Here is a 24,720-nt window from a genome sequence, read left to right on the forward strand (position 1 = left end):
TCCTTTGGATAAGAGTTAGGTTACAATCCGTTTTCCGTTGTTTTCTGTGGTACCTGCAACTAATACCCTATGCCCAGTGCAATAATTCAATGCCGAAGGTATGGTATGGCAGACGGTGATAGACTGACCAACGGGAAGTAGAAGGGTACTGTTAAAATTGGCAACTAGGGCCAAACTACATGTGGGTCTACTTATTCATGGCAGCTTATATTTTTCCTAGATTACTCTCGTCGAGAGGTGTAGGATTGATCTAAAAATCATCCGATTCCGACATGTATTCATGGAGATAAGAATTTAATTGTGTTATGTGACAATTTGTCAAGGTCGACGAACAACCAAATTACCCCATCTATCTTCAACGTTTTACTATAAATAGAAGAGGTTTGCAAGTCATTTGAGACACACACTCACACCTCTTGTGATCTCTTCCTCCCTACTTGTTTGGGTTTTAGTGGAAGGAGGAGTTCCTAAGAGAATACGCTGCCCTAAGAGAAGATGCCCTAGCTCCTAATGCTGGCATGGATATGAAGGCCTAACGCAGTTATGAAGATAGGCTTTTAACGCTGCCCTAAAGTCCTAAGCCCTAGCTGCACACACAACGATGTCAAGGAGGGCAGTGAAGTGTAAGCCCTCATAAAAGAGGCTTACACTCAGCTTAAGGATAAGCCTAAATGCCCTAGCTACTGGTCACAATTTGTTGTTACAAGAGACCCTCAAAACGCAGTAAAAGAGAGCCTTAATATGATGTCTGAACAACTCCTAATGTTTGCTGTCATAATGGAGACTCTATCCACTGAATTGAGATCTATAAGCTGACCTAATTATAGGGAATACACAGTCACCCTAACGTTGTCCTTGAGTGCCCTAAACATTGTGGCCACAGTCAAGGAGGATGCATATACCTAGCCTTCTATATGCTACTCAGACGCTACCCTAAGTTGCAGGAAGGAGGCCTAGAAGAGGCCCTAATCTCAGGCCTGAAGAAGACTTAATTCGCTGTCATAAATACAACTAACGTTGCAAAGGAAGCCTAACAGTGACAATGTTAATTACCACTGTTCTAAGGCATAGGTAAGTTGGGGGCAACTGTATCTATATTAGAAGTGTGAGGATATCGCTGCCATTTAAGAACTTGGTAGCTAGCTGCTTTGCTAGACTGCAAGCCATAGCAAGTAGGTAAGGCTGTTCCATGATAGTATTGATGAAAGTGCAACATGAATGGTACAACATCATGCAACATGAATGGTGCAGCGTAGTGATGATGAAGTGCAACATGATGGGTGCAACATAATGATGATGAATGGTGTAGCATAATGATGATGAATGGTGCAACATAGTGCAACATGACAATGGTGCAACATAATGCTACATAGTGCAACATAGTGATGATGAAGTGCAGCATGATGGGTGCAGCGCAATGATCATTGTATGTAGTATGATGAGTGCAACATAGTGTAATGAAGTGCAACACAGTGTAATGAAGTGCAACACAATGATGGGTGCAACTCAGTGATGGGAGCAACACTGTGATGGGTGCAACACTGTGATGGGTGCAGCATGGTGATGGAATCACCTTGGAGAATCAATTGAAGTAGTATGCCTTCACCTGAGTTCAAATCAGCTACCTCATGTGTTATCTTCTTAGTGAAGATCTCTACTGAACTATTGAAGAACATAAGAAGAATTGGTCAAGGGTTTCCCCACATTAGGGTTTGTCCTTGGATGGTGCCACATCTTGTGTCCTCTTGTCTTGGTTTGTTTTCTGCGATTTATGTTTATGTTATATCTGCATTTTATTATCATGCTAAATGTGATTGCTAATCTAGAATTGATATTGAGCTAATATGGAAAATTGAAGTAAATTTGCTCTCAGCATAGAACATACCTAAAATTAACAGGTACAACTTGCCAGAGAGGAGTAGAAGGTTTCAAAACAGGGCGGGGGATGCCATAAAGAGCTGTAGAAACACGCAGGTAGGAGAAAACATGCCGAAAGCAATTTTGACAAATGGAAAATTTCCATTGGTTAGAAGGGCGAAATTTAAGCTTTCCCATTGGCCGGGGGTAAACAATGTTTGCCCACCACAAGCCAACAAAGAGAACGTCTATCAGCGTAATTATGTAAGAACATGTACAAAGTTATTTTTAAAATTACTAAATTTAGATGTAAATTAAAATGTATGGTTTTTATTTTTTGATGGCTCTAAGTTGAGTTCATGAGCAAGGTCTAGATGCACTCGTAGAGATCTTAAAGGATACAAATATTTGATGTCTTGTCGCTTGTATTTCCCATGCACAAATAATGTCACTAAGTATGAGGCTTTGATACAATGCCTTAAAAAAGTGATAGATTTGGATGTTAAATAGCTCCAACTAATAAGGATTTACAAATAGTTATCAAACATTTAGGAAATTCAATTCATTGTATTTTAATCACCTTAAGAATTATAGAGATGAGGCATCGTTTATTATTTCTAATTTTGAAACATTCAATATTAATTATGTACATTGAAGTCAAAATGCAAATGCAAATTTACTTTCAAACACAACTCCTATATTTATACCATTGGGAAACTTTTCTATGGACATGTTTTCTAATGAACAATTTTCCAGACCTTCTATACCAAACAATATTACAAACTAGATAGTTTTTGATGATGATGCCCCTATTTTAGAATTCCTCACATAGGGAGATACTTTTAGGGGATCAACCATTGATGAAAATTGACATTGTGATCAACAAATTAATATATTGCCTCTAGATGCAAAACCAAAGAGTGAGAACTTATTTCTTAAATATGTGGTTCAAATCTCTGTAACAAATAATACCCACAAAATATTAATCTAGGTATTGGATACGTGCCTATTGAGAGGGCTACATTTTTTCATTTCCTTAAGGAATTATAAAGACTTTTTTCTCGTAGAATTACACTGATTCAAAGACCCATGACACTAAAATCATTTAGGATGTGATATCATTCAAGAAATATATAAATCCTATTCAACAAACATTCTTAGATATGTATGCAACAATATAATAACAAATGAAAATGAATATAAGAGGAAAAATATTTTTTATCATTCATCATTCCATGTGGGTATCCAATATGGTCCCTCTTAGGAATAAGAATGGAGAAACCGATATTTTCATTGATTTCAAAAATATCAATAAAGCATTAGATAAATATAACTACCTTGTTCCAACTGTGGAACACATCCTCTAGTGTATTTTAGGTTCTAAAATTTTGTCTATGTTGGATGATTTTTCTAACACCCCAATTCCAACCCCTCAATTGTCAATAACATGTACATGCAAAGATTAGGCTAGTGGGGGTATCATGCCCATGTGTATGTATGTGTATATGTTTTGGGACCAGAGTATCGATGTGCATATGCTTTTATATGTTTTGAGGCTAAAAAGTTTGGTGTTGCAAATATGATATTTCATGCACACTAATAAACACATTAGCACTGCAGACCAAATAAGATGAAAAGAGAATGGGGGGTAAGACCCCATGTGCATACAAAGTGGGTTTCACATAACTTAATAATTATGATAAAAGTGCATTGGCTTCTCAAAAAAGTCCATGAAATGACTTGAGGGGTGTTAGGTGTCAAAAAAAAAACATGCAAATAAAAGTATGTGTGTGGGAGCTACTGAGGGTTAAAGTTGTTATGTGCTTATTTGTGCTAAAGAAAATCTAACATTTGTTAGATTTCTTTCATCTTACAATGTTGTTATTAGCAATACACTTGTGTATGATAGAATGAAATCTAGCATGTGTTAGCTTTCTTTTGCTTGATAATGTTGTTGTTGGCAATAGGCTTGTGTTTTTGCTAAATGTAAATATAACACATGTTAGAATTTTTTCACCTTACATTGTTTTTATGTGCTTGTGTTTGAGCTATAAGGAAATTTAGCATGCATTAGATTTCTTTCATAATGCAATGTTGTGGTTGGAAATTTGGTTGTTTGTGCTAGAAGGAAATATGCTAGAATGCTTTGACCTTGCAATGTTGTTATTGGAATTTTGCATGTGATTGTGTTAGAAGGAAATATAACACATGTTAGAATTTTTTCACCTTACATTGTTTTTATGTGCTTGTGTTTGAGCTATAAGGAAATTTAGCATGCATTAGATTTCTTTCATAATGCAATGTTGTGGTTGGAAATTTGGTTGTTTGTGCTAGAAGGAAATATGCTAGAATGCTTTGACCTTGCAATGTTGTTATTGGAATTTTGCATGTGATTGTGTTAGAAGGAAATTTAGCACACGCTAGATTTCTTTTATTGCAATATTGTTATTGGCAATATGTTTCAGTTTGTGCTAGAAGTAAATTTAGTGTGTGTTATATTTCTTTAACCCAACAATGTTGTTATGTTCTTGTGTTTGTGCTAGAAGGAAATCTAGCATGGGTTATATTTCTTTCATCCTGTAATGTGCTTGTGTTTGTATTAGAAAGAAATCTAGCATGCACTAGGTTTCCTTGCCGTGTAATGTTGTTGTTGTCAACATGGTTGTGTTTGTGCTAGAAGTAAATCTAGCGCGAGCTATAATTATTTCACCTTACAATGTTTGTGTTTGCGTGTGTTTATACTAGAAGAAAATCTAAAACACATTGATTTTTTTCACCTTGCAATGTTGTTGTTGGCGATGTGCTTATCATTGGGCTAGAAGGAAATTTTGCATGCACTAGATTTATTTCACAATGCAATGTTTTTGGAAATATGGTTGCTTGTGTTAGAAGCAATGTTTTAAAACTCCGACTCCGGTTCAGAAACAGTCGAGGGTTAGCTCCAACTTCGACTCCGACTCGGTATCGACTCAACTGGTTTGATTTCAATGACTCGGTAGTTGTAAAAAATACATTATATATATATATATATATATATATATATATATATATATATATATATATATATATATATATATATATATATATATATATATATATATATATATATATATAGATATATATATATATATATATAAATATAAAAACCATAATTTTAAAGATTTTTATTCATGTTTCCAAACACAAAGCTTTAGAATATAGAGAGAAAACAACATATGATCAAAGTAGGCTCATGAATGTATCCATTATATCAAAATGGCACCCAGTGCACTGTCCAATACAAAGTTCATACTTAGCCACCATTGCCAAGATTCTTTTCTGCCTCAGCCTAAGGACAATCACTAGACTACAACAACAATAATACCAATTCTCTGCCCCTAATGAAGTCTCAAAACCCTTGATTTAATTCTAGTCAAGCTCCAGAACAATTGGAGGTAAATATGTATTTATTAGTCCATTGCCAAAACGTTTGCCTTTTTAAAAACATTGTATGGCTCAATGCATTGTTTCAGTTTTCTAATTCATGCCACTAGGATAACCATACTTCGGCCTTGTAATTTTCAAAACTTTCTCACAACGATAGATTACTTTAGGGCTATAAATATGTAATAAACAACAACCCAACCATTGATATGTAGGAGGCGGAACAACTTTTGACAAATGTGCTTCAGGATTTTTGTCAAAGATGCTAGCCGACCAAGTTGTTACCGAGCCGGCCGAGTCATTACCGAGTTGACCAAGTTGTTATCGAGCTGACCGAGTCAATGACTGGTTCGATAACAACTCGACCAGCCATTTCGTTTCGGCCGCCGAGCTGACTCGGCGAGGCATTGGCTCGGTCTGACTCAGCCGAGTCAGAGTCGACTTGGTCGTTTTTTAAAACAATGGCTAGAAGGAATCTAGCATGTGTTTTGTTTCCTTCAGCTTGCAATCTGCTTGTGTTTGTGATAGAAATGAATCTAGCGTGCACTAGACTTCTTTAGTCCTACAATGTTGTTATGTGCTTGTGTTTGTGCTAGAAGGAAATATAACATGCGTTAGATTTCTTTCAAATTGAAATGTGCTTGTGTTTGTGTTGGAATTTAGCACAGGCTATATTTCTTATACTCTACAATGTTGTTGTTGGCAACGTGCTTTTATTTGTGGTAGACATAAATCTAGCACTTGCTAGATTTCTCACTCTACATTTGTTGCTATGTACTTGTGTTTGTGCTAACAGGAAATCTAACACATGTTAGATAGATTTTCTTTTACCTTGCTTTAATGTTGTTGTTGACAACGTATTTGTGTTTGTGTTAGAAGTAAATCTAGTACATGTTAGATTTCTTTCACCTACCAATGTTGATATGAGTTTTTCTTTTTTTCTTATGCTTACATTTCTTTCCCCTTCTAATGTTGTTATTACTTTCTAGCACATGTTAGATTTCTTTCACCTACCAATGTTGATATGAGTTTTTTGTTTTTGTTTTTGTTCTTATGCTTAAATTTATTTCCCCTTCTAATGTTGTTATTGGCAGTGTGCTTTTGTCTGTACTAGAAATAAATCTAGCATGTGCTACATTTAATTTTCTTTGCAATATTGTCCTTGGAAACATGTTTTTATTTTTGCTAAACATAATTCTAGTACATGCTAGATTTATTTCACCCTATAATGTTTTTATGTGTTTTTTTTATGCTGTTAAAATTGGAAACTAGGGCCATACTCCATGTGGGTCATCTTATTAATGGCAATTGATATTTTTCTTGGATCCCTCTCATCGAGAGGTGTAGGATTGATCTAAAGATCATCCAATTCCGATAAGTATTCATGGAGATCTGAATTTATTTGTGTTATGGGACAATTCGTTAAGGTCGGCCAACAACCAAATAAACCCCACTTGTGCCCAATGTTTTAGTATAAATAGAGGTGGCCTTCAAGTCATTTCTACAAACACTTGGGATCTCTTCCTCTCTACTTGTCTTTGGGTTTTAGTAGGAGGAGAGATCCTAAGGAATAACACTGCCCTATGGAGAAGCCCTAACGCTGCCCTATTGAGAAGCCCTAACACTGCCCTATGTAGAAGCCCTAACGTAGCCTATGAAGAAGCTTATACACTGTCCTAAGGGTGGTATGGATCTACCCTAGCCGCAACAAGCCTAGAAGAGAACAATGAGGAGTTCGGGGGCTATTCCAAGAGGTCGAGGAGCTGTTGGAGAAGGCCGCAACCCACATCTTGAGGTTGAGAGGCAGGGGGATTGTTTTGGGGTGGTTAGGTGAAGGAATATGCCATAGAAGGGTTGCCGCAACTAAGGGATAGCTTGCTGTAGCAAGCCACAATAGATAAGAGGAGGCCGAAGGATGGAATAGGGGTTGGAACAACCGAGCATTGCAGTCAAGGCTTTCCTCCCCTCTTAGAAAGGCAGACGTAGTTGTGGAGGGCTATTCTGGCCACATTTTGAAGGCTGTTAGGACTGCTGTTAGAATGTCCGAACCAGTCCAACAATGCAGCAAATAGAAAAGCCCCAAAACAGCGATGATGATACATTGAAGTAGCATGATGATGGAAGCAACATGATGATGATATATTGCAGCAACATGATGATGAACGCTGCAACATGATGGGTATAGTGACGAAGTGTATCATAGAATAATGAGGGGCAACACAATGGTGAGGTGCAGTAGTATGATATAGCAAGTTCATGGTGCTGCAACTATAGCACATTGGTACAATAGCATGCAAGTGACAACAAACTAACATTGGGACAGTTGTATGGTACTTAACAGTAAGTACACCAAGCATGCAATGGTACAACAGCATGCAAGGGACAACAAACTAACATTGGGACAACTGTATGGTACTTAGCAACAAGTACACCAAGCATGCAATGATACATCAACATGTAAGGGAGATCAAACTAACATTGGGACAACTGTATGGTACTTAGCAACAAGTACACCAAGCATGAAAGGGACAACAAGCAAGCAATGGGACAAAAAACATGGACAACATGGTTCAACCATGACACATGGGACAACAATACAACATTAAGTGCAGCAGTCATGAGGTCCAACATTGTGATGATGGGTGCAACATGATGATGAGATGCAGCACGATGATAGCTGAAGGAGTCACATTGGAGAATCAGTTGAAGCAACATGTCTTCAACTGATCTCATGCATCATCTTCTTAGAGATGATCTATGCTCTCATTTAGATAAGTCAAAGTGTTGACTTCAGTTGTATATGTAAGTACCTCTCTGTCTCTCTCTCTCTGCTGAACTATTGAAGAACATATAAGAAGAATTGATCAGGGGTTTCCCCACATTGGGGTTTGTCTCTGGCTAGCGCCACATCTTGTGTCCTTTTGTCTTGGCTTGTCTTCTGCAATTTATATTTATGTTCTATCTGTAGTTTACTTTAATGCTGATGTGATTGCTAACCCAGACAAAATATTGAGCTAACTGTGAAAATTGAAATAAATTGCTCTAGAATAGAACATACCCAAAACTTAACATGGTATCAGAGCTAAGGTGAAGACAAAGCCCAAGAAAGAGTGAAAGAGCAATCACCGAAGACAGTTGGGAAATGACAAAATGATCAATGGATTCCTCATCCCTCTTCTAATTCACCAAGGGTGAAGTCGAAGCAAAAAATATTATCAGAATGGCGCAGCGGAAGTTTCTGATGGCCTACTTGAAGATCACTTCAATGGGAAGTATGAATCTAAGGGTGGAAGGAAAGGTAGATGCCTTGGTTGAAATAAGTTCAACCATTATGCAAAGGAGTGTTCGACTGGCAGGGACACATCGCTTGATGATGATAACAATCATTCTAGGGACATCTTCAACGATCAGAGGAATGACAGGACACAACTGACTCTTTAGAGAAACCAAGGAACCCCGGGTATGAAGAATCAAATATTGTTTATGATAAGATGAAGTGTTATCTTGTATTGGCCCTCTCCTTCAGATTCTTTGGGAATTTGGCTTATTGATTGTAGTGCTTCAAGGCACTCCATTGGATATAAGGGTGCTTTGTCTCTCTAATTTGGAGAGATAGAAACATTCATGGGATTATACTTGGAGTTGATGCCACCTATCCGGGAAAGGGTGTTACCCCTCAATTGAATGAGGGTAACTCGATTCATTTACATAATTTCTTTTATGTACTTGATCACAAGAAGGACCTGGTGTCCATTTCGGCAATGGAAATCAAAGGTTTCAAGGTGGCATTCATCGATGGAAAGGTATGTGTTTGAAAATAGAATTTTCAAGGATGCTTTTACTCGTGGGTTCAAGGTTGGCAATTTGTATCAAATTGCAGAAAGTCCATTGGGGACCATGTCAGTTGACACATAGCACCAGAGGTCTATGAGTCAGATGTTGACAAGGATGCCTGAATTCAAAAGGAGCATGAAGGTACATGTCTGAGATGTACCGAAGGAAAATCTCACAAGGGGACCATTCCCCTCATGTAGCAGGTCCATAGGTTTGGAACAACTCGAGGAGGTTTGAGATTCATGACCAGGAATCTCATGTGTGCAGGTGGAAGAAAGCCCTCTATGGCTTGAAGCAAATCACCCCGGGTTTGATATGAGAGGATTGATAGCTATCAGATGAAGCTGAGATTCACTAAGAGTGAAGGCGATCCAAACCATTGTTTGAAGGTTGTGGATGATAGACCTCTCATACCGACGCCTTATGAGAACAACTTATTTCTAACAGGTGCAAACCCTCTCACTTGTAGAAGTAAGAGGGAGTTGGATTCTGGATATGGAATGGTAAACTGCAAGCCCGTGACTACCTTGAGGATCTTAACTTTTAGAAGTTATATGGTGGTGACTAGATTTGGGAAATGCCTCTAAGTTTCATAAACTCATTTGCATTGATGTTCTTGGTGAACTTCTATTCGGATATATATTTTGTAGTTAGCATGGTGAGCTCATATTTGGTTGAGCCTCACTGGATTGGTGCCAAGAATCTTCTGAGATATCTTTGGGGCACAATCTCTCATGGATTGAGATACACTGTCATAGATATGAAGCTGCATGATTATTTGAATGCTCACTGGGCACCCAGTGTGGAGGATCACTAGAGCACTCCTCAGTGCTAGTTCCTTTTAGGTTTTGCTTCGATATCATGGATGAGCAAGAAAAATAAGTCAGTTGTTATAAGCACTTCCAAGACCGAATACATAGCCACAAATTGCATTTAGAAGTGCCTTAAGACGAGCGATGTCTATTTCATGCCATTATATGTATGACATCATGAATTATTGCTTTTATTTCATAACACTAATAAAATAATTGTTGATTTGGTTTGTCATTACTAAAAATAAAATATTTATATTTTATTTATTTTTGGTGAGATATTGTGTTGATAATAGTTATTGATCTGAATGGTCATTTAATGTTTTCATATCAAAATTTCCCATGCTATACAAAGGATTACATTATATGTAAAAATGAATAGATAACTGGTCTATTTGTTTGAATTAGATCATTATAATTATTTGTTTCAATCGTGGTTTAAGTTACCATTATACCTCTTAGAAATTAGTAATGTGAAAGATGACCCATTGCATTCTTATAACTTTTTTTATTCCATATAAGTTGAAAAACTATATTAGGTTTTACGTAACACCAACAATAAACATACAATTTGTACTAAAAGAAGCACCAAAAGAAACTAAGGTAGAGACTCTAGAAATTAGCATATAATTAATTAGGTTTGAAATTTAAAAGTTGTATTATATTGTATGTGGAAGTTAAAATATAATTAGTTTGTTTACTTGCACAAAACCGTTGTAATTATATTTTTCAATTGCAATTAAAGAAATCATCATAAGTATTAAAATCAATGATTTTAATGGTGGGTCAACGCTTTCTTAGAAGAATTGTATTCCATACAAATTAAATAAAGGTACTAGGTTGTATATATAAATTAAACATATCATTAGTTTGTTCATTTTAATGGGGCCATTGTATTTGTATTTTTTATTACAATTAACTTGTAAAATTCCCTTTGCATATAAATGGAAACAATTCATAATAAATACTAACATCATTTTTAATTTGGTAGGTGTTTATGTCCTTAAGCAATGAAGTGTAGATATTTTAATATCATACATGTGGTTGCAGTGCAGATGCAGATGGGCATTACTAGAAGTCAAAAGATGTTGATATTTGAAATGGAAGGAGTATTCTTCAAATCATACACCAAAGATGAACACAATTTTCATATTCAAAGAGAACTAGATTGATAGTTTAGTGGTAGGTCTTATTTTTTTAAGGCTTTTTCAGTCAGAAGTATTAAAATGTTGCTTAAAAAATTATTTCACAATATGGACATCAATGTCATTGACAAGTACATCCGAAAAGTACTTGAAAAGTCAAATATTGATATAGAGGACTTCAAATTTGCATGGGACAAGTCTTTGGAAGTAGGGAGAACAAGACAATTTTATGAGAAAAAGTTGACCGATGTGTGGTCCCAATATGGAGATAATTATAAAGAATCAAATGTATTGCTAATAGATACAACAAAGCATACTTTTCAATTCATTGGATATCGATCAAACCACATCTTGATAAAAGCCTATACAGGAAAAGAGCAAGATACTTGCCTTATGCAAGTTTTATTCCCCTTTCTTAAGACACTTCATTGTATCAAAGAAAAATATGAGTACATTCGAATGTTCAATGGAACATGTACTTCATTGTATCAAAGAAAAATATGAGTACATTCGAATGTTCAATAGAACATGTACTTCATTGTAGTGGATGGAGATAATTTCCTTTATAAATTTGTTGAAAAGTACATTCCAAATTTTCAATACATTTTGGACATAGTTTTTGTTGTATCAATTTGTATGATTTTATATTTTTTGAAATATATGGGAATTGCCAATTATATTAATATGTATATTTCTTATTATTTATAATTTCTTTTGTAATGACTTTGTTGCTTGCCTTTTAAATTATCTTACATGAACCATCGAGACATTTTATTTTTAATGATTTATGTTTACTCATATGCATCAATAATCATATAAAAATGTGAAATATAAGTTTTGAAATAGAACTCCTTGCAAGCAAAGGTGTAGTTCTTACTAAAGAAATTATAATAATTTAATTGATAAATGCTATGTGCACTATTCACAATGCATTATTCACTATTAAGGCTAATGGGAAATGTGTCATAGATGGATGATTTTAACCTTTTGAAGCATAAGATATGTGATTTCTCAATTCATATTTTTCCTAAATTTATATGCTGAAATCAATTAATGGTTGTAGTTGCAATCATATAACAATGAAAATCAACAAGGCACAAAGATAGTTATTTATTCTTTACATATAAAATGCACTAATATGAGTGCATAAATATGATTTGTAATTTTTGAGATAAAAATCTATTGTAAATAATTTTGCATTTCTTAAAAAAACATATAATTAATGATAATGTTTGCTAAGTGGACTATCAAGGTTTGGTTAGACACTATCATGGATGAATTATATCTTTGAACTTAAAGCATTTAATTTCATTACTTAAAGTTAATTTTTTGTAAATTTGCATTTTAAATAAACTGAAATTCTTAATCCATAATCCTATCACTTAATTTATTAAGAGTATTAATTTCATATTGTAGTGTTTAAAAACAAAACTCTATGTAAAACAAAATTATCTTCTTAATAAAAAATGGAATAATTAACAATGTGTTAAGTGGACCATCTAGACTCATTAAAAAGGTGGGTTAAAAATGGTTGTATCTAAATCTTTTGCACCATAAGACATTGATTTTCCCATACATATTAACATTTTGTCATTTTCAATTCTTAAATAGTTTATTTGTGGTTTAAATAATTTCATAGAATCCACTAGGACTTGAAGAAATCTATTTGGTGATATGCATTGATAGAAGTTTATAAATGTGATGTATTTTTGAAATGTAGCTCTTAATATATATATGTGTGTAAGTAATTGATAATGAGTTCTAAGTGATCTATACAAAGGCATTTATCGACTTTTATTTTTCTATCATGAGGTTTAATATAAATGTATAAATGTGACATTTTTTTTGAAATAAAATTCCATGTAAAATTAAATGTTTTGCCTAACAACACAGAGAATAATTAATTGGTAATGAATGTTAAGTAGATTGTTCAAGGTCATTCAAGATACATGCCATAAATAAATGTAATGAAACTCTTTGCAACATAGGGCATTTGATTTTCCCACCCCTAACATTTGGTAAATTTCAATTCTTAAATAAATTATTTGTAATTGAGTAATCTGACAGAAGACAATAAGACAAGTATGTACTAAATTCTATTTAGTATATATGTATGTATACATGCAATTTGTTTTTGAAATAAAGTTCTTAATGTAAGTAAAAATATATATTTTAGAAAATTTATAATTTAAAATCAATCTTTGATGAGTTCTAACTAATTTATTCTATTTTGAATTGACAACTTTTTTTAACCAGACATTCGTAAATCAATTATCTCTATATGTAATCATGTCATATAAGTCAATAAGTCAAGAAACCATTAATTGATTTTTATTTATCATGTGGTTTAATATGAATGTATAAATGTGACATTGTTATTTCTAGAATAAAAATCCATGTAAAAAATGCATTTTCTAATAAAACATGGATTAATGAATTCACAATGAGCATTAAGTAGACTATTTAAGCTCATTCAACAGATGAGCCATAAATGAATGTCTTTAAACTTTTTGCACCATATGACATGATTTTCCCATCAAGATAAACATTTTGTAAATTTCAATTCTTAAAGAAACTATTTGTACTTAAAATAATCTCAGAGAATCCAACAAGACTTAGAAGCTATTTATTCAATTCCATTTACTTGTATGTATTGATATAAGTTTATAAATGTAATTTTTATTTTTGAAATAAAGCTCTTAACATAAGTAAAGATATATCTTTTACAAAAATAATTAAGACTAATTGATAATGAACTTTAAGTGGTTTATTCAGAGTATATCAAAAATCAAGTGTCATAGATGAATGCCTTTTAATACATATTTAATCTTCAAAATCAATATCTTAACGATAATTTATTTGTATTTACATTAAGTATTTAATAATTAAAGAACATGAGGACTTGTATAAATTTCAACTAAAATTCATGAGTTATGTTTCACAATTATTTCTTCCTCATTAAAAGTTCTTATCATTTTCTCCTCTTAGTGAAAGTAATGGTCAATCATGGTTTTCCATACAATTGAGACTATTATTTACATACATTGAGACTATTATTGGTTTTGACAATGTTTGCAAGGAGATATCAGTATTCACACTACCATCAACTTTACTAATCTTTGAAAACCCTTGCCTCCACTACTTACAAGAAGACCACTAATTCTTGTTTACTTCAATTTGTTACACTGTCCATCACAATGGAATGACTTGAATACCCATTTACGAACTCTCATTTGATGTACTTGGATTTTTAGTGGAGATAGATCAAAGGTGGCTAACCTTCTTAAAATACCTAAATCAACAATGCCTAACTTTTATAATGGATGCCTGGATGCTATGAAGATGAATGATCACCCCCTCATTAGTGCTTCATAAAGGCATGAAGCGACCGTAGGAAATTGAGCACAAAAACATTTTACTAATTTTTTTGTAGAATAGTTTCAATGCAACGCAAGGGACACACATCCTTTTCATTTGCACTAACATCCTCACATCGCCATCATTCAATCAATAAATCCCTCGTAGGTTGTGGGAAAGGGGGTTAGAGTCATCAGACACAAAATTCAAACATTGAGGAATCTAGTATGTTATCCATAACTATAATATCTTTATTGAATATTAGACATACTAATATGATTTAGCTTAAATCAATTGCTTCTAAGAGTTTGATTCCACACCCCTATTGTGTATTGATACTATTGTAAATAAAAACTCCGTGTTTGACCTATTCGTGATCTCTACTTGGTTTGAAATTACTAAAATTATTTTTATATTGAATTAAGTTAATATGGAGATTTACAAAAGAATGAATGTTGTTGAAGGCCTTGTAATAGAATACTTCCAAATTTAATGAAATATGTGTTAAAAGCTAAAATATTAATTATGAAGATTGACCATAACTACAACATTCAAGCTATATCTCTCTCCATATAATTAAAAATTACCATTCTATATAATTAATAATATATATAAAATCAATTATCATAATACATATAATGGGGATAATGATTATTATAATAAATTAAAATAATAATTATTATACCAATAATAATATATAAAAAAATTACTAACACATATTACATTTTATATTTTACATTACATTTCACATTATATTTTATTTTTTATTATATTGAGTATTTCACATTCTACCTTACATTTTACATTTACATATAACATTTTATATTTTACATTACATTTCACATTATATTTTATTTTTTCATTATATTGGGTATTTCACATTCTACCTTACATTTTACATTTACATATAGGAATGGATGAAACAAGTTTCACTTTTTCTCTCAGCCATAGTATTTATGGAGAACAATTTTAATTTAAAATTTCCATTATCTACTACATTATCCGACTACTAGATTTAGTATCATAGACTTTTCAAAAAAACAATGAAATTTATATCCAAGTTGCACTTTTTTGGGTTACATTTACACATTGTACATAGAGATATTCAACATTTTTAAGTTTTATATACCAAATATACACAGAGATATTCAAATATATGTTCTAAACACTTAAATCCAATGGACTTTGTTATGTATTCATGGTCAATTATTGTGTTTTGCTCCGAACTCTTCTATATGTAAAATTGGTTTGTGTCATTTTTGTAATTAATTTTTATATTTATACATAATTATATTTTATTAGGGCAGATATTTTCTTATTAATTTTTTTAATATTTATATTAAATGTTTAGAAGCATTTATACCACTTTAATATTATTTATATTAAATTATAAATCATCTTTAGGTGTAATTATAAATATTTTAAATTATTTTATGGAAATTAAATCTTTATCATCCATTTAATGATAATTAAATTCAAATTAATCTCATTTCAAAATAAATAAATACATCTCTGGAATACAGTTACTCTCAATATTTAAAATCAGACCTGTTTCCAACTATAAAAATATATTATAAGTTGTTATTCTTAAATATTAAGTATATTTTATTAATATTACAAGGTTATCCAGAAACTAAGATTGTGTTGACATTTTTTCAAATACCCATATAAGGGAGTTTTTTTAAAGTTGTTACATGGAAACTGAAGCTATTTAAAATGGAATGTATGGATGTATTCACTTCATGTCAAGTCTGAAAATTAAATACATCTTAAAAACAATAAATATTCGTTGTATTGACTTGAATTGATGTGCCTCAATGGTTGGACTGCATCTTTCAATCAGAGATAGGTTGGAGGGGAACCGTGATTCTTGCCCACAAACTAACAGGAGACGAATAAGATATTGTCAAGTCTATACCGAGAAATCAGGAGTGAATAGACTTTTTTCACCCGTTGAACGCGTATCTTTCACCTTTTGAACGTTCATTTCTATGAAATGAAGACTATCGATTTGATTTGCTTTGACAGTACACACACAACGAGAAATCAGTAATTGCCTTTGCATGCTTTATGATTCATGTATTCACATTATTCATGATTCAATACTTGGACATGAAATATTTGCTGGTCCAAATTAGTGAACGCACATACTGATAACAACAAATCAGTGATTTCCACACTCCTTCCAATTTGTTTCGAACGTATGGAAATTCTTTGAGATAAAAAAAATGCTGACTTGACTCGCTCGACTGGCCTGACATGCGTGTCCAGTCCACCGGTCATCGTTATTGGATGACTGTCCTTCAATGTTTCAAAGACTTCTGCCTGTGGGTTGTTGGAGTCCAATTGGAACTTGGAGTTCAGCCGTCAACAGACTAGTCTGGCCTCCATATCGCCATGTTCAATATTGTCGAGAGAAACATCAGATTCAAGCCTGATGCCCTCTTTGATCGCTGTCAATATCTCGCTCGCGGTGGGCCTAGCAGATGGCTCACCCTGAAGACATCGAATAGCTAGTTTAGCGACATGAATCATGGATTTGATGTTGTAATTTTTACCCAATCTCTTGTCTACGATTTCCGCTATTTTGTCAGGATTTTCATTCATCGCGACATCCACATACCGTGTTGCCTGTAAATAAGCGCATAGCCATTCTTAGTTTGTAGTAAAATATATTGCACCATAAAATTATATTTTTTCGCATATTTTGGATGATAGATGCTGCAATCCCTTACCCAACGAACAAGGTTTCGTTCCACTTCAGGTAACTTGGAATTTATGGAAGGTCTGCCACATATGATCTCTAGCAAAACTACTCCAAAACTATGCACATCACTCTTCTCCGTCAACATTTGAGAATTAAAATAACTGTAACACACGTCACCAGGAGAAGTTAGACAAGCAAATACATTGAATTCTTTTGTTATCAAGAATATTGCAAGAAAGGCATCAGATATATACTCTGGATCCAGGTATCCTGCCGTTCCTTTCACCGTAGTGGTAACATGACCAGCCTCCCCGTCAATTGTCAATCTTGAAATACCAAAATCTGCCAGTTTTCCATTCAAATTGCTGTCTAAAAGTATATTGGAAGACTTCACATCCCTGTGAATTATCTTTGGCAAGCAACCTACGTGAAGGTATTCTAGTCCTTCAACCAGAGAAAGAAGTTGCATGAGATTATAAATATGGTAAGGCCTGAATTGTCCTTTGTAAGATAAAGTGAAACAAAATTTAAATCAGAAAAAAAATATTTATTCAAATTTCTTAAATACTTACCCTGCGCTGCATCTATAGCAATTCTAAGCCGTGTTTCCCAACTTAGATTGGAAAGTCCTGCTCTACGACCTGCAAAACAAATTCAGACTCAAGTACATCTTAATGGGATATTCTAGTATCTGTATTATTATGTAGCAACTGGATCAGAACGAGCAATATATTTACCATAAAGGTGTTCGCTTAGGGACCCTCCAGACATGTGTTCGTATATAAGCATAAGCCCCCTGCACTCATTACAGTAGCCTAGTAGAGATACCAAGTTTTTGTGATGGATTCTAGAAAGAAGATCAACCTGTTAACCAAGTGAAGCCGCTTACATAAATTTTATGGTACAGCGTAATTTTTTCTAATCACTGTCAAATGCCACCATAGACCGATGAAGAAATTGAACAACATTCCATGCATTAAGAATCTCAGAATTACCTCATTCAAAAACTGCTGAACTCCTTCGTTAGAAAACAATGACAGCACTTTCACTGCTATGTCATTTCCATCCGGCAACTTACCAAAGAAAACCGATCCAAAGCCTCCTTGTCCAATCTTCCTGCTGAAGTTTTCTGTAGCTGCCATCATGTCTTGTTGAGAAAAGGCAGCAGTCATCGTTGGATTTGGAACCATAATCGTCCAGTGATCTGCAACTTTTATGGAAACGATTGAACAGTCTCAGATAGTTTCATAGGAGAGATTCCTACAATATCTCATAACAAAATATTCCTAAAACTCAAATAGTTCTTGACCTTCATTTATGTGATGTTTCCTCCTGGATTTTTTCCAACATATGGCAATACACGCCATTAATGTTAAAGCGATGATCAAACCTCCGGGTATCGTTATTCCAAGGACAATCTTCACTTTGGCATTTTTTGATTTTGACGGAACCGTACATTCCCCTTTATGCATACAGAGGTAGCGATTTCCAGAGTATCTGCAACGCATTGAAATAAAATGATTTTCAATGAGCCTAAGATATGCCCTTTCAACTGTTTAGGTATTAGCATTGTCTGCGGAATTCATTGCACTACTTGGAAAAAAAATTACATGAGTTTCAGTGAAGTCTTGCGGAGAAGTTCTACTGGTATTACACCAGTGAAATTGTTGTTCTCTATAAACCTGCACCATAATAGCAGAAACGATTGTTATACAATTTTGGGAATGGAAATCCATTTTATTTTGAACAAAAGTTGTGATAAGAAATGCAAAGAGAGACATACAGCTCTTTAAGGTTTTTGAGTTCTGATAGCCACTCTGGAACTGTGCCGTTCAGGTTGTTGTTTTGGAGATGTCTACACAACCAACGAACAAAATAACCACAATTTACTTCGTAATATTCGTGACCTTTTTCCAAAAATACATGATTGGCTGGAGATTAAATGACCTAAAAGGTGGAGGTTTATGTTCAAGGAAAATACTTACATTCTCTCCAACATGGTTAAATTAGAGATGTTTGGCAAAGGTCCAATCAGATGATTATTGTCAAGTGACCTGCTAATTTCAACACAGTAAAATATTCAAATAGAACGGGCACAATCAGATTTTATTTTAACAACCAAATACTTTTGATTTCAACAATCGGTTATTGGTAAATTTCGTTTTACCACATGTCGAGACATAAGTTATCATTATACTTACATGTTAATTAATTCAGTCAACTGTCCAAAGTCGTCGGGTATCGATCCTGTAAGATTCTTTCCGGACAAATTTCTGGCAACATGAGAATTATTAGATGGTTTTCCAATATAATATCAGGTTTCTGTAAACAAATCATATCAAGAAACCAAACATACATTTTAGAAATTCTTGTGCTCGAAGATCTGTCTTCACAGCCAATTCCTTCCCACTGGACCAAATAGCAAGGATCCGAAATCCAATCTTTTATGTCAAACTTCTTTTTGATAGCGGCAAGAGCTTCAACTGCAGTTTAGAGAATACTTGGTTAGACATTGAAATATAATATCAACAGTTTCAGTATTAGTCAGAACTTACTGTCTTGTGAATATGTTGCTGGTTGCGTATCAACTACGGAGTAATACTCAAAAGCGTTGATTATAGGAGGATTGCTGGTGTCAGTGGCTTTCACAAGGTCAAATTTGATGTCGTCGGTTTCGTTTATTGAGATTGTTAGCTCTACCGCAGAGTAATTTGGCACGATAGTAATGATTTCAGACCGTCTTTTACCATTTACTGTGACGTAAAATAATCTCGATTCAGACATATTTGAACTTCTGATATCTGCAAAATATAACATCAGTAATGACTTGTTGCCTTGGGAGGATCGACCGGGTTTGATTGAAAAGCGATTCGAGTTGTTTAGAACCCACGCTGTTTTCATGACTTCACTTGGAGGAAGGTTTCTGGTATTATTTGTCGAAATAGTCTTTTTGCAATTTGCCTGTGAAAGATCTAGAAGATCGGAATTATCAATACTTATATGTGGTCTCCATATGCGGTCGAAGTTGTCTTGAGGATACCTGCTTAGTCCACCGTACAAAGCAAACTCAATTATTGGCAAAATATTTCAGAACTGGTTACATCAAAATTGCTCTTTCAAATCTGATATGGGTGTCAAATTTTCACATAAATGTCATCTGGGTCTTTTAAAAAAATAATTATTTTAAAAATCCAATGAAAAACACAAGAAAAAGTCATGATAAGCGATAACTTAGCTTGAAATTACAGTTGTAGCAAAAATTTTCCAAAGCATAAACTCTCCAATATACGCAAAATACTTCAGTATTTTCTCATCACTAATATGAATACTATATATTTTCTGATTAGGCAGGGACTGAGATAAAACATAAAAACGTGCTTAGATTTCCAAAGGTATTTACCATGTAAAGTTGATAATGCTTACCTGATATCTGGTTTTCCACCAACGTCAGTTCTTCGGATTAAAGACAACATGGTTCCGGGCTTAACTTGTGAATACATGCCATCTAGGAGGGGCCGCAACTCGATCGTAGAGATAAAGGGATCGTCAGCCAGCGAGGTTCTGATCAGACAAGTGTACAGCATTGTGCCAGGGCTCACCAGGATCGTTTCATAGATATATGGCTTGTATCGATTTTGTAGTGTTACATTTCCAAAAGCCAACAAACCGAGTGTTTCAATGGAGAAAGCAAAGCCTGGTAATTGTTTGAATCCACTGTAGTTTCCGGGAGCAAACACTAGTCTTAAGAGGTAAGGTACATTGGGCGCCACATTCAACTGATAGCAAGACTTGTTGAGAGGCATAGGAAAGAAGCGTAAAGTATGCAAGTAAGAACCGTCACCGTCCCCAGTGTCTAATGCCTCACCCACCTCTATGTAATGAGCATCAGTAACCCACGTGATATTCGTTTCGTCGGTATGATTTGTTTTCGCACCGCACTGAATACTAAGAAATCCTGCCGCCCCAAAGTTCAATAACGTAAGAATTTGTCCATAATATTCAACTTACAGGTTTTTGAATCCGAAATATGAAATAATATGTCCTTTACTCAGACTTTTGCAAATGTTTAAGATTTAAGGAAAAAACCATGTAATTTTTGCTATGAGCGTCAAGAATTATTTTAGGATGTATGTTAATACCTGGTTCAGCAAAAACATTAACAGCCAAGAACATCAACAGCACGGTTATCGCCATTGAAATGTTCCATTCAACAAATCTATTATTCTCCATCAGCGCTACAAAATTTTAAAATCTCACGGAGTATTCGATTCTCAGTAAAACATATGCCGGTTGATTCTTACAGGTTCATATAAAATAACAACGGAACGCGTTGGAAGCCTGCCAAAGTGTGAGGACGCGGAATTTAGCATGGTCAATGCAGACTGGATGGTGCTTGGCCGCCACATATTCAAAGGTCCAAGCATTGACATATGCCAGTTGATTCTCGCAATTTCATATAAAATCACGTCAAAACGTACGCATAACGTTTTCCAGAAGCGAGATTCCCTTGTCTATATATATATATATATATGCTTCACTACCGTTGCCTCAGTGATTCAATATTTTTAAATGCCGTTACATCCATTAACCATTAAAGCCTGTATAAGTAGCAATTAAAGTATATATAATTAGCAATAGTTCTTAAAAGTGCAAAAATATACAAAGATGTGAGTATCATTTTGGAAAACCAAATTACTGACGAAAACTCTATTGTCAAGTGCTATTTTTTATTTCAATTTGCATGGCATAAATACATTTATACATACCATTGTGTTTTTATGTAAAGATTAGTTGTAGTGCTTGCTTTTACTATTGATGAATGATAAGTTTTTGTCATGGTAAGTATATGAAAACATAAGCATTCACGAGGCCAATTTAAATATTCTTTGTTGATATATGATGCAAATCTATAGCACCAAAGTTTTGGAGCCAATTATGCTAAGTAATCTATTGAATAGAGACATTATGAGAAAGTGAACTATAGATATAATAATAAAATGGGATGTGGCAATGGCTATAATGTACATCTTCCAATGAAAAGAAGAAAGATCATCCTAGTGGCACAAATAGACCTATGTATATCTTATAATATATTACATCCTTAATATATACACAGACCAATGAATGCTTAAAGAAGTCTATAAACTAAGCCACCACTATCTCACACAGATGCATGTGCAAACCCAATCATTTCGAGCAGCAAAATTCATTGCTATACAAGACATTGTGTTCGAGTTCCCAATACAATACAAGTCTTTTGTCTTTCCATAAAGTCCATTTCCGCCACATTTCGCTAAATACCAACATTCCCATTGGATATGGTTTTGCATTCCATTTTGTTGTTGTGTGATACATTTTGGTGATGCTCTGTCTTCTAATTACCCTAGGGAACAAAAAATAAAAATGGAAAGAGTAAAAAATAGACCTGTTACAGGGGCAAAGATGAAATACAATGGAATACCAGAGCCTATCTCAAAGAGAAGCACATGCCTAAAGAATGTGAAAAAATTGTGGAGGTGATCCACTTTATTTCTTTATGAAAATGTGTTCAACTAAATGCATGAATCTATGGACAACTCCCTAAAGGCTATAATGTTTCATTGATTGGACCAACACTTGTTGGTTTTTTTCAGAGAGAAAAACATCATAGATTATATTAAGGGAATATAAAGATCTGTATACAGGATCAAAATACATGAGAAACAGCTGAACCAAACAGCTGAATCAGATAGTATGACTGACGAGGCAGCATGACACAATATCACTTCATGAGAAAACTAGCATCGGGTGTGCTGAGTCAGCCTGAGCAAAATTACGAAAACAAAAAAGCGTGTGGATCCAAAACATAACACAAGTAGCGCTTCATGAGAGAAGCGGACCCTTCTAAAAAAGATTTAAAAAGAGAGAAACAACCTCCACATTAATGCTTCATGAGAGTGAAGCGAAACCTCCATAAAATGATTTTAATAAGGATCTGGAACGGCATGCGCCAATACTGATAATCCACCAACAGTGTGAGCAGAAGGACCAAAAAGCTGTATTTGAAACAGGGCTGGACTGGAGATTAATCTGAAGGGGGCAAAAAGCCCGTGATTGAGATCAGGATAGAAGCAAGGGGCATCGTGGAATCCTGGAAAATGCAGTCGTTTCTCCATTTCCAAAGAAACCAGCAAGTGAGGATAAACAATGAACGCCAGGAGGGATTATGAGCACTCCACCGATGGAAGCCATCCTGTACAGATGAAAAAACCTGATGAGAAAAGCCATAAATCAAAGACAAATCATACCAGATTGTTGAAGATGAGGCACATTTGAAGAACATGTGAGAGTTGGATTCAGCTTCCGATAGGCACATTTGGCATCTTCCCGGACCCTGCCATCCCTTTCCTTGGAGAACCTCCCAGGTGAGATTCCTGTCCGGGAAGAGGAGCCATGAGAAGAGAATCATCTTGAGCGGACAGGAAGCTTTCCAAAATTTGAGTGGGAAGATGGGGGAGGAAGGCGGCTAGCCAGAAGAGAAAGCGACATATAGATCTCTGACGCCATTAGACTGAGAGGATTTTTGAAGAGTCCAGATGAGTTCATCCATTGATCCTGATTGAGAGATGCCTTTGCTAGAAAACCTGTTGATAGCTTGGTTTGGCCTTAGTAGATGTTCACAAATAATCATCATAAATATTAACTAATTCATTGTACACAAGGTTACCATAATGATTACCATTTTATCATATCGATGTATGAACAAACGTGGTCCACAACTTGTTGGTTTCGCCTTATTAGATGTTAACAAATAATCATCATAAATATTAATTAATTCATTGTACACAAGGTTACCATAATGATTATCATTTTATCATAATTATGTATAAATAAACTTAGATGAATCAAAAATATAAATTTCAGAACTTTGATATTTTATAAAACAGATTTAACATATCAATACATTTTGAAATAGATTTCCAATAAATTTCCCATAGGTTTGTTGTATGTTCAAAGGACTCCGTGAAACCATTGTATGCTAAGTTTTCACTACTATGTGTGTTCTTTTCTTATGAATATTAGAAAGTACACCTAAAAGATGTCGTGATATCATGTCCATTTCTTATTATATTTTCTTATTCCCGCTGAATAGAAGAATTTGCCATAACATTTCTATTGTTCTACCTTTCTTTTGGTTGTTAAAGACGATTTCTCTATCACCATAAACCATTTTAATCTCTGATAAAAGACCTAGTTTTTTGGGTTTTGGTTTATCACTAAAATAATCATATAGTGAAGCAAAAGGTGCAACATTTTCTGGTAGGCTTTGGTTATAATAAACACATTTAATTATGTGTGATTGAGCTGAGAGAATGATGAGGATGAGATCCTCCAGTATAAAATTGACCCTGATGAGGATGAGATCCTTTAGTATAGAATTGATCTTGTTGCAAATTTCTTTCCATCTATTGCATTTTTTTATGTTAGATGATCGACGTTTCGAATTCCTAATTGTGGTTCATTTTGAAGATGTAGAGAGATGTGGAAAACTCATCATACCAAGGTTAGTAATAAATAGGAAAAAAGGTTGAAAAATGGCCAACAA

General features: G+C 34.3%; 1 protein-coding gene across 1 annotated transcript; it reads right to left on the minus strand.

Annotated features, from left to right (window-relative positions):
* Nucleotides 1-16,795: 16,795 nt before the first annotated feature.
* Nucleotides 16,796-21,329, minus strand: LOC149188229 (putative LRR receptor-like serine/threonine-protein kinase At1g67720). The gene is made up of 15 exons (XM_089409896.1): nt 21,275-21,329; nt 20,559-21,090; nt 19,691-20,175; nt 19,492-19,618; nt 19,337-19,408; nt 19,121-19,189; nt 18,919-18,990; nt 18,746-18,817; nt 18,445-18,632; nt 18,131-18,339; nt 17,873-17,999; nt 17,708-17,776; nt 17,390-17,579; nt 17,164-17,296; nt 16,796-17,059 (listed from the first exon to the last, which is right to left on the minus strand). The coding sequence occupies exons 1-15, from the start codon at nt 21,327-21,329 to the stop codon at nt 16,796-16,798; spliced, it is 2,664 nt and encodes an 887-aa protein (XP_089266022.1).
* Nucleotides 21,330-24,720: the final 3,391 nt, after the last annotated feature.

The sequence above is a fragment of the Pinus tabuliformis genome, chromosome 3_1 (genome assembly GCF_031772625.1).
Source record: "Pinus tabuliformis cultivar Carrire ecotype Pingquan chromosome 3_1, CPIR1, whole genome shotgun sequence".
NCBI classification, from domain to species: domain Eukaryota; kingdom Viridiplantae; phylum Streptophyta; class Pinopsida; order Pinales; family Pinaceae; genus Pinus; species Pinus tabuliformis.